We start from the raw sequence: 11,256 nt of genomic DNA, 5'->3' as shown, positions 1-11,256 counted from the left end.
GTGCGAGGCTCCAGCTGCTTCTGGAGGATCGCGCAGGTGCTGTATGCGTCCTGTGCATGCGTGGAAGCACAGAACTCGTCAAAACTGGGTAAGGAGCGCGGGCGGGCGGGTGGGCCCTTCGCCATTCCCGGAAGTTACTTACTTCTGGGTTCGCCGACCAACCGGTTTGCAGGGACCGCCGCAAACCGGTTGAAACCCACCCCTGGAGAGAACATATATATATGCAGAAGCCTGTGTAAGAGTGCAGCCATATTTACTTGAGTACCATTCAAATGATTAAATGTCTTCTGATGTTTAAGAGAATACATGTCCAAATGCCAGGATGTGTAGCAAATGACTGGAATTGGAACATGACAAATAAACGTGATAAAGGGCTATTACATTGCTCAAATGTGGAATCAATCCTATGTTGTCTGTTAACTTCCTCAAGTTGATAACTTTCAGATTCTGCCTATGTCCAGCATTTGCTATTTTTTATCTCCACCTATCTGACCTGGCTATCTGATGCCTCCAGGCTGATCTCGTTCAATAGGGTATAATGTGAATCCCTATACACAGGTCAGAGGTGGGTTTCTGCTGGTTCGCCCCATATCGGGCGAACCAGTAGTGGCAGTGGTGGGTGGGCGGAGCTACCGGATACTTCTGGGCATGCACAGAAGCTTCTGGACATGAGCAAAAGCTTCTGGGCATGCCCAGAAGCCTTATGTGAGTGTGCAGGTGCGCATGAATGAATTGATGATAAAATAAATTGAAACCCACCACTGATACAAGTTGTATGCAATACAAAAAGTTTGGTCTGTTTAAGCAAACCCTAACCAATCATTTTCTCTCAGCCTGGTCTTCTTCACAACTTTATTATAGCAGGAATAAAATTGAGACTCCTGAGTAAGGGGCCTTCAGCTACTCGAAGAAAGGCGCAATATCAGCCAACCAAAGAAATAAAATAAAGAAACAAACCAAGAAACAAAAAGAGCAGATTTCAGTGATTATTTATTTAAAACCTGCAGTAATACAGGTGCTTCTTTAGTTAGATTTTGAGGGTAAGGACAGCAAAGGATTTCTTTTGTATGCATTGTTCAGATAAAGACAACAAGTACATCAGTTCAATCAACAGGGGAAGTGTCCAGGAATGTAATGAAAGAATCATCAGTTGTTGAGAATAGCATGCAAACTATTTGCCTATCCTTGGGTTTTCTCACCAACCATTGAGGTAAGCTGTTTTTAAACCTGCTACCAGTTTATGCTGATACCTACTCTCTAGCCATCAAGATGGCTTTAAATGTTTTTTGCTTGCTTGATTTTGTTGGCAGGTGAAAAGGTCTATAATCAAACCAAAACTATATTCACAAGCGCATTTACTAAAAAAAATTCTGGGGGAGAGGATGTGTTACCCATGAATAAATGCAGCATTCTCTTTAAACCAAGTGAGCAGTAACATACCCATGATGCTGCTGATATCCATGCACGCTTTCAGAAAGTGCTGTGCAAGAGAAAACCTCAAAGGGCTGACAAACAGAGGTTAAAATCCAAGCAGATTCAGTATTGTTATGCATTTGTATGCATAATGACATCTGTTCCCTTCTGCAACAATACAGTAGACCTAATTACCTGCTGATAGCACAAATTGTTCACTACCCCAGTTGATATGTGCAATAGGTAGAACATAAACAAAAGCTACACTTTCTTCAGACAAAAAGCACCAACTGAAATAAAAAAAAGAAAATCCAGTCGTTTAAATCATTAAGATTTGAATATAAAAGCAATCATTTTACCTCAAGCTTTTAAGAGTATGAAATGCGGATATTCGGCCGCGCAGGGAGGGGGGAAACAGTGACATTAGGATTATTTCAGCTATCTTTCCAGTGAGGTAATGTATACACTTTAATTTCAAATAGTTTTTGAAAATGTGATTCATGGGATGGGGGGGTCATGAGGATTGCACATGTGATTCAGATAAATTCCCAATCATGGCCAAATCTGCGATTAAGGTCAAAGAAGACCCAGGCAAGGAAAGTCAATTTGAGCCAGAGTGTCTATGAGTGCCTCATGTTGCTGGAGACAGAGGCTGTTTACAAAATCTGCTGTTTTGTTTCCATAACCACCAAATTGTGGAAGAGAAGGAAAGGAGAGCAGAGTCAAGAGACTGTCCCATCTCCCCTCTAATCACAGGATGACTTCATAAGGAGGACTTCCAAGTAGAAATCCTTGCTTACACCAATTTGGAGACCACCGAGTGCTCATTGTAAGCTTTTGAAGAGATCTCCAAATCAAAATATTTGCCGAAGGAGAACATTACTTGTTTTAATGAAGTATCATCTAAACAAAGTATTTGTTTAAACAAATACCTTAAGCTTGTATTTTATGTAAGAATCGCAACAAAATAAGAATGAATGTTAGATATTGCTTGCCAATTCTGACACTAAAAACAAACAAAAGAGCACTACTGCATCTCTTTTTGAAATTGAATAAGCTTCACTCTTAGAGGGTTCCACTGTGCCTATAAAGTTAATCACTTTTGGCAAAAAATTACAAAACCTCGATCTTTGTTTTTGCTGCAGTTATACAGTTTGATGCAGGCTCATTCTAGCTTTAGAATAAGCCTGCATCAAACTGGGCAGACACTTTTTACTCTGAGTCGGAGTGATTATTGTCTGTAGTTATTGAATGGCGTTTCAAATCAACATTTGTGGCTTAAGCACACTCTTAGAAGACAAATTTGTATATTAAAAACACGTACAAGATGTATTACAAATTAGTTCTTTAAATGTACAATACAAACCACATTTTTATAGTGGAGTTAGATTTAGTACGTGGGTAATCTACCTAAAGTTGATGGGCTTAGTGGGGGCATTAATGGGAAGGAGAGAAATGACAAGACTGGTGCAACAGCAACACAATTGCTGCCATTTATATATTTGAATCAGAGATTGGACTCAAGTGTGTAAGCCTGGCATTTGGTTGACGATACCACCAAGTATCTCCTTCGGGCTTCTTCACAATTTGCTGAAGATGATGCAGGAGTTGATATATCATAAATAAGAAAGGGATTTTTATGTGTGTGTGTGTGAGAAGTTGAAAAGTCACACAGTGATTGGAAGGGACTTGCAATCCTTAAAGTCAGAGCTATAAATCTTGAGGTCCACAGCCTCGTGACACCTGTGAAAAGTTGGGTGCAGTTCCCAGCATTCTTATAAAAGAGTTTCCAGCACGTCACTTTTAAGCTAATGAAAGGGAAACTATTAAATATATTGGGAATCATCTTGTCTTGCAGTTTGATTGTATATACTGTACATTAAATTAATATTGAATTTTTTTCCTGCCCTTGCCCACTCTTTTGTCCTGACCCCATCATCATTCTGGCTCTCCAGCATACTCTTTAAAGATGAAATGTGGTCCGCATAGTCAAACATCCTATGCACCTATGGCTCTAACATTACTTCTTCATGAATGAGATGGGAAACTGTGATAGTTGGACAGAGATAGACTTAGAACTCTTTCTTTAATGTTCTGTTACTGTTTCTGAAGAACATTATTTTTCCAGCTGGATTTTATACAATAATATCACCAAGTGCGCTTTTCAAGTGGTTATTGCAATCAATTGGGCTTGGCTCCCAAAATCAGATTGAATTAATTCCTCAACACTCCAGTTAGACTTTTTGTCATCCCTGAGTGTGAAAGTAGCACCTCTGAATTCAATGAAAAGATTAGTATACTTGAGTTCAGCACAATGGATATCAAAGTTGTTGTACACGGAACAATTTGAGCTATTCAAATAAATGGCAATCATTTAAAAAAAAACCAGACAGATACTTCCTTGTTACTGAAATTCTATAGGCTGTTTTGTAGGCTTATTAAGTATTTTGGATCAATTGATAAGACTTTTTTTTTGTTGATAAAAATAGTATCACCCAGGTAGATTCCATTGGATTCAAACATACACAGAGCTGGAGCAAGATAGAAAATAAAAAGAAACAACTCTGCTGACCTTTACTACAAGTAGTCCTTGTTTAGTGACTACAATTGGGATCAGCAACTCATTAAGCAAAGTGGTTGCTAAGTGAAACTGCAACCATGCCTATGATCTTACTTCAATTTCTCTTGCTTTATAGAACAGTGAAGGTCATAAATATGAGGACTTGTTATAAAGTGATGTTTTTTATTATGGTCATGACTACAAATAGTTGCTAAAGAAGACAGTCTTTAAACAAGGACTACCTGCATGCAGCACTGCTGCATAGCTGTTAAGCTATGATGCTATTGTACAATTTTCAGTGGATATTTGTAACCTAACATTTGTTATGCTGTTTATCTTTTCTTTAATTAAATAAGCCTACATGTCTATTTATTGCAAGCTGTAGCATTAGGCATTTCTGCCATAGCACCGCTATTTAAAAAAATTAGTCTCTAGGGTGGCATGGGCAATACTGCAGTACTGTAACATCTCTATAAGAGAGAAAATATATATCTGTATATAGAGTTATATTTCCAATTTAATGCAATTCCCTGAGCATTCCTTTTTCCCTTTTTTCTGCAATCAGCTGCTGAATTCTTTGGTTCTTTGTCCTTTCATATGGTGATCTCCTCCTCCAGATGATGTTGTGTTGAGGCACTTCATTTTCCGTCTGATGAATTTTATAGGGAGCATCCACTGTGTTGCCTTCTGGCTGCTCTATGGTTACATTAGAACTGGTGATATTTACCTTGGCAACATCTGGTGGACCTGTTGCTCTATATGGTGTGTGATCTTCAACAGATGTTGCAAGCGTGGGAGTGAAGTCCTCTTCAATATCATTAACTGTTGAGTTGTCATGCCCTGTTTCATTAGTGTACATACCACAAGACTTGCAACACAGTTTATTATATCCAGGAATGGTACAGTACCGATGGAGAACTTCCATGCGACAAAACATTGATCTGTCTTCTTTGCAATGTTCTGCTGGAAGAGAAAAATAAATTTAAGTGTATGCTTTACATCTGAAACAGAATCAAGTAAACTTGGGTCTTAAGGGGCCCTTACATAAATAAGGTATTATATGTGCTCTTAACTAAAAGCTCTCTCATGTTTTTTGCAGTGATCTAAAGCTATAAAAAAATAAATTTTATGCACTGATTCAACTTTCAACTGGGAACACAGTGACAATTTCTGAGTGATGTACATTTGTGGGTCCCCAAAAGCACACATTAAAATTATACAGCAGGGGTGTCAAACTTAAGGTCCTTGGCCCATGAGGTGCTTAGATCTGGCCTCCGGGGCCACCCTGGAAACAGCAAAGGACTGTCCCACCATGCCTCTGCCAGCAAAAATGGAGGTAGAGGGTTGCAGGAGGCTGTTGTAGCTGAAAACAGAGCTTGGGAACCCGTTTTCTCTGGCAGAGCACTCAGGCTACCATAGGCGCCCCCAACACGAATGACATTGAGCTGGCCACACCCACCATGGCCACACCCACTCCATCCCCCCGAGGTCAAACACAACCCTGATGCAGCCCTCACTGAAAATAAATCTGACATCCCTGCTATACAGGATAAGTTTAGGTATGATAGTGACTATATGTTAGAACCACCTGTCATCTGGATCACCCTAGTTACATGCTGGGTTTTCCTAAGCTCACGTCAACAGCTTGTCTTGACTATGGTACATCCGTGAATGAACATTATTTATATAAGAAGCAGCTTTCTCATTGACTTTCATACGTTCTGTCAATCTGACCAAACGAGGTTACTTACTATATTTGGCCTAGCACAGATTACACACCAGCATACCTGCACTTATTTGACTTATTACTTCATTGTTTTATTACTAACCACTGGAGAAAAATATGCATTGGCAATGATGATAATGAAAGACCCCATTCACTATACTATTTATAGTACTAGTTGAAAGTTTCAACTAGTACCTACACAAGTCACTGAGAATTATACCATCACTGAGTACGCTTAAATCTTCATTGGTCTTTGATGCGGAGGGTAGAGTTTACTGTTTCCCAAAAGGTTTCTTGGGTATCGTTTTGACTCTGTAATAACAGGCACTGAGCTGAAATTATTCTCTTTTTCTTTCTTACCATGACATCAAGATAAATTGCTATCAAAGAAGCAAATTCACTGGGTTTCATTATTTTTGGTTCTATTATTTTATAATAATAATAATCTCTCTATATACTGTATATATGTAAATAAAAAGGTGTGTGTGTGTGTGTGTGTGTGTGTGTTCTAGCATAACTCTGGAGTGCTTCGAGAACTTTCAACCAAACTTGGTATTCAGATCACTTACTCTCTGGAAACAAATACTGTGGGGGTAAGACACCTCTAACACCTCTCGGGTGTGTGTTCTGTTACGATACAGCCTGTTGTGCCTTCAAATGGCATCTACTGTACTGCTGTGAAATGGCTTCTACTGTGCAGCACAGTGGAGTTGCCATGGTAATGGCTTCACAGTATTCCACAAGGGGGCTCTCTCTGGTAAGGGGGAAAATCCAACATTAGGAATTACGTTTGGTCTGGACATTTTCCCCCTATAAATAAATACCCAGGCAACGCTGGGTTATCATAGTATATCATAAAAGCTAAAGGAATCCCTGTGGATTTTAGTCCCCTAGTCGTTGTTGACTATAGTGGGTGATGTTCATCTCTGTTTCAAGGCCATTTAGCTAGCACTGTCCAAAGACATTTCCATGGTCATGTGGCCAGCATGACATCATGGAGCACTGTTACATTCCCCGTGGCACGACAAAACCGCGCTATGCAAAATAGCGGAGATTAAATCGCGTCACTAAAGTCGCGACGTCATCACCGCGCGTCATCACCGCGGGGACAACAGCGCGGGAGGAGGAGGGCTACCTTTGGAGGCAAAGAACGAAGCATGTAGAACGCCCTTCTGTCACCGCGCTGTTATCGCGGCGGTAGGGTCGTTTTTTTCTTAGCGCTTCAGACGCCGCGGATTTGCCTCCGCACTTATGTCGGCGCGGATAAGGACATCGCGGTTTTGTGGTGGAACCTTCCCCGTGGCACGACAAAACCGCGCTATGCAAAATAGCGGAGATTAAATCGCGTCACTAAAGTCGCGACGTCATCACCGCGCGTCATCACCGCGGGGACAACAGCGCGGTGACAGAAGGGCGTTCTACATGCTTCGTTCTTTGCCTCCAAAGGTAGCCCTCCTCCTCCAGCTGACAGCGGCAGCAGCAGCCTGCGGGAAGGGTCCAGCACAGCCACGGGGGACAGCAGGAAGCCCGCGGGGGGCCCGAGCAGGGCCGCCGACGGCGGAGGAGGACGCACTGGCGGCGGCGGCTGAGGCTCTCCTGGGGCCGGCGAAGCGGGCTTGCCCGGCAGAGGCAGGCCGCCCTCTTCTTCCTCAACAACATCTCCTTGGATGGGCGGCCGCCGCCACCGGGCAACCTGCTTCGCCGGCCCCGGGAGAGCCTCAGCCGCCGCCCGCCCGCCCGCTCGCCCTGCCTCTTCCTCCGGGGGAGGCGCCGGCGGTGGAGGCCGCCCGTCCAAGGAGATGTTGTTGAGGAAGAAGAGGGCAGCCTGCCTCCGCCGGGCAAGCCCGCTTCGCCGGCCCGGGAGAGCCTCAGCCGCCGCCGCGTCCTCCTCCACTTCCTGCTGCCCCCTGCGGCTGAGCTGGACCCTTCCCACGGGCTGCTGCTGCTGGGCAGCCCGCTTTGCCCCGTGCCCGCTGCCGCTGTCAGCTGGAGGAGGAGGGCTACCTTTGGAGGCAAAGAACGAAGCATGTAGAACGCCCTTCTGTCACCGCGCTGTTATCGCGGCGGTAGGGTCGTTTTTTTCTTAGCGCTTCAGATGCCGCGGATTTGCCTCCGCACTTATGTCGGCGCGGATAAGGACATCGCGGTTTTGTGGTGGAACCACATTCCCACCAAAATGGTACCTATTAATCTACTCACATTTGCATGCTTTCAAACTGCTAGGTTGGCAGGAGCCAGGGTGAGGATAGGAACTCATCCTGTTGCATGATGCTCAGGTCTCGATCCTGGACGGCCCAGCTTTCCAGCTGATAAGCCCAGCATCGTAACCACTACCCCACTGCCCCACCCTGTAATACACCATGCCATTATCCAAGTGGCATATGTACAGAATGTTTTGTCTATAAGGAGTGCACCATTTTCTGAGTTTCTATACATTGCTGGAATGTTACTAAGCAGCCTTCAGTCAGGAACTACTTAAAGGTAAGAACCAATGCAGTTCTCTAAACTGATTGTCTCACCTTCTGAAAAAGATTGTCCACTATATAACTGAGATCCCATCATTTTTTAAAAGAAGCACTTAACACTATATTTAGATAATTCATGAATCCTCCATTGTAGGAACTGATGCATCAAGAGAAGGTAATACAGGTAATCCTCAACTTATGACTGTAACTGAGCTCAGAATTACAGATAAAAACCATGCCAGTTGTTAAGCATGCCACCATGTGATTGCACTCAATTTGACAATGTTTTTGCAGTGGTCATTAAGTGAATCACTGTGGTTGTAAGTGAACATGACAGCTGTTAAGTGAATCCATTGCCCACAATGGGCATTTTTGCCAGAAACCAGAAGTAAACCCCAATTTCCAGCAAAAACAAACAAACATCATAAACTTTCATGTGGTCATGGAAGGGATGGAGGCCATTTGAAGTTCAAATCTGAGTTGTAAATTTTAAGAACTTGGGAGACAGACTTGGGGAGGTCTACCATAACTTTGGCCAGCCGTTAAGTAACTGGTAATAATACCTGTATATATTTTCATTGTCATAGGGAATTGAACATTTACAAAAACTTCCAAACAAGTTCAAAAACTTCACTTCTTCTGAAAGCTAGCATTGTCTTTTTTTGCAGGATTCATGTACTTATCTCAACATCCATGTGTGCCTAATCATGCCTTCAAAGTGAGGAAAGTTTTAAAAAGAAAACAAGGGAGAGATGTGCTAATGTCATCTCTTTGTATGAAGAAATATGCTGAAGAAGCGAGAGGTTAGCTTGAAATGCTGGATGAATATAGGGACCAAGTGCCTGTACATGCAGCAAAACCAACTCTGAGTTTTGCAACGTTGTCTGTCCAGATGGGAAGAGAAGGAACACATCCATATTGCCATCTGGTGATAATATTAATTTGGATGCACAGTTAACATGGTATTTAATTTCGTACTGCATCTGGTTGCAACATGGGCTTGCTGCTTTTATTGTTTATTCATTTTTGCTACCATACTGTAAATAAGAACAGGATAACTCCAGGGATCAGATACACTGAAGAAATATCAGTGTTCTTCATGGCTTATAAAGCATTAAAAAAAAACCTTAAAGGTCCTTGTTTACATAAGAAACCTCGTTTGTCAAACTAGGTTTCTAAGCATGCATTGCAGAGAGAGACAGAGAGAGAAGGAGCAATCTGAAAACTAAGTTAAGTAGCAGTAAATGCAGGAAGCATATTTTAGAGGGCTGAAATTTCTCTTATGGTAGAACACAACAAGAAAGTTTTCAAAAGTTGCCTCAGTGAAAACAATAGGAGCTATGAAGCGTAGAGCAATATTCTGATATAACTCCAATCATTTCACTATAGTCAGCACAAGAAAATGTCAAATCAGATATACATACTTTAATTTCTGGGAGCAACATACCATGTGAATGTCTTGATGCTTAAACAATCTGGGATATACATGCTACAAATCATTTCTTGTTAAAGTTGTGGTGGAGTATAGTTTGTGCTGTGTGGATGTGTGCAAGCTAACTCTACTGTTTTTCTGTGCTCCAGAAGAAAGAAATTTCGAATGCATCTTTGTAAATGTATAACAATCAGGATGGTATGGCAGCAGCATCAGGCCACTTAGAAGGAAGCTGCATGCATATATGGCAGCACAGGGGTTAGGGCAGGGGTTCCCAAACCCTGGTCCATGGACTGGCACCGGGCCATGGCATGCCAGAAACAAGGCCGTACAAACAAGCAAAGCCCCAAACCGTGGAATGCAGGCAGCACGTAAAACCACTCCCCCTCCAGTCCACGAAAAAACCTTTCTCCGTGGAACTGGTCCCTGGTGACCGAAAGGTTGAGGACCTCTGGGTTAGGGGCCGATAGCCTTTTAACTGCATTGCAAATTACAGCCCACTCTAATTCAGAAATATTCATTGAGTTCTTTACTCATCCTCTAAAATATAGGGCATGAGTGTGTCTAATTGGGAAACATATCAGTCTAGCATATGTTAATACTTTTACAAATTTAGATGTACAGCACCATTATGAAACAAAATTAAAGTTCCCAGATATTTATGGGAAATAAATAAATACCTTTTGTTGCTGTTATTTGATTTTGTGCTGACTTTATAAAATATAATTCCAGTTCAGTTTCACAAGGGAAATAATTGCCTGAACTCTTTAGGTTAGAGATCACATGTTTTATATATAAAACTATTAATTTAACAACTGTAGAGTTAAATATGTCTAGATATTTAAAGATGGCAAAATAATGACCTATATTTGATTTCCCCCCCCCAAATATATTTAAAACTAAGCATAATTTTCAAACTAATTAAAGAAACATTCGGCTTCAAGGTGCCTGTTGAAACAGCTTTAGAAAAATGCTTGATTTTCCACAGTAAAATACGTGAAATATGTAGATTAAATACAGAGTCAGGTGAAATGACTCCTATGATGCTGTTACTATGTATTTCATTTATAATTAAGAGTTTATAGAAAGGCATCTTCTTTACTTCCTTAGTGGGGTGGGGTGGGGTGGGGGTCGGGGTTAGCCATGGAGCATCAACAAGATTTGTGACAGATTAAAGATGCAACAAAATTCATTTTGGCACCAATTGCTTTCTGGTTTGCAAGCCATTTGCATGCACAAAGGCAGCCTTAACCTTCTTGATTCTAAGGTACAAAAGTCTTTACATTGTTTGTCTTAAGCTTGTGACTTGTATATATATATCAGAATAAATATAGGTGGTTATTCCTCCAACAAAACTGCCAGACCTGCTGAACTTTAATCTTTTATTTTGTAATACGCATAACAGACTGGAAGTTATCTCTTTTAACTCAGCAGTAAGAAAAAAATAGTTATTTGTACAATCACTTTGGTACACATTTCAACTGGCCTGATAGAAAATATTGAACAGCAAACTGAATTGGCACATGTTTAATATTGTGTTAAATACATACAAAACACTGATAAAATATCCCTGATAAACCAAAGTGCATATAGAACTGCGCACGATGCCCAGGTATCTTATTGCACCATTCTCTAGAGCCACCCATATTGTCAAACATCA

General features: G+C 41.5%; 1 protein-coding gene across 2 annotated transcripts in view; it reads right to left on the bottom strand.

Moving 5' to 3' along the window:
• Positions 1–1,022: 1,022 nt before the first annotated feature.
• ADAMTS2 (ADAM metallopeptidase with thrombospondin type 1 motif 2) overlaps positions 1,023–11,256 on the bottom strand; it is a 262,418-nt gene continuing 252,184 nt past the window's right edge. The window contains exon 22 of one of the 2 annotated variants that reach the window (XM_087709481.1): positions 1,023–4,936. In XM_087709481.1, the coding sequence (XP_087565607.1) occupies positions 4,491–4,936 (446 nt within the window). In that variant the 3' untranslated portion in view covers positions 1,023–4,490. The remainder of the gene's footprint in view (positions 4,937–11,256) is intronic. The other variant, XM_087709482.1, reaches the window with a different exon arrangement.

Source organism: Thamnophis sirtalis, unplaced genomic scaffold (assembly GCF_051295495.1).
Source record: "Thamnophis sirtalis isolate CommonGarterSnake01/CBP01778 unplaced genomic scaffold, rThaSir2_p1.2 scaffold_3, whole genome shotgun sequence".
NCBI lineage: Eukaryota > Metazoa > Chordata > Lepidosauria > Squamata > Natricidae > Thamnophis > Thamnophis sirtalis.
This window is presented reverse-complemented; position numbering and strand designations above follow the sequence as displayed.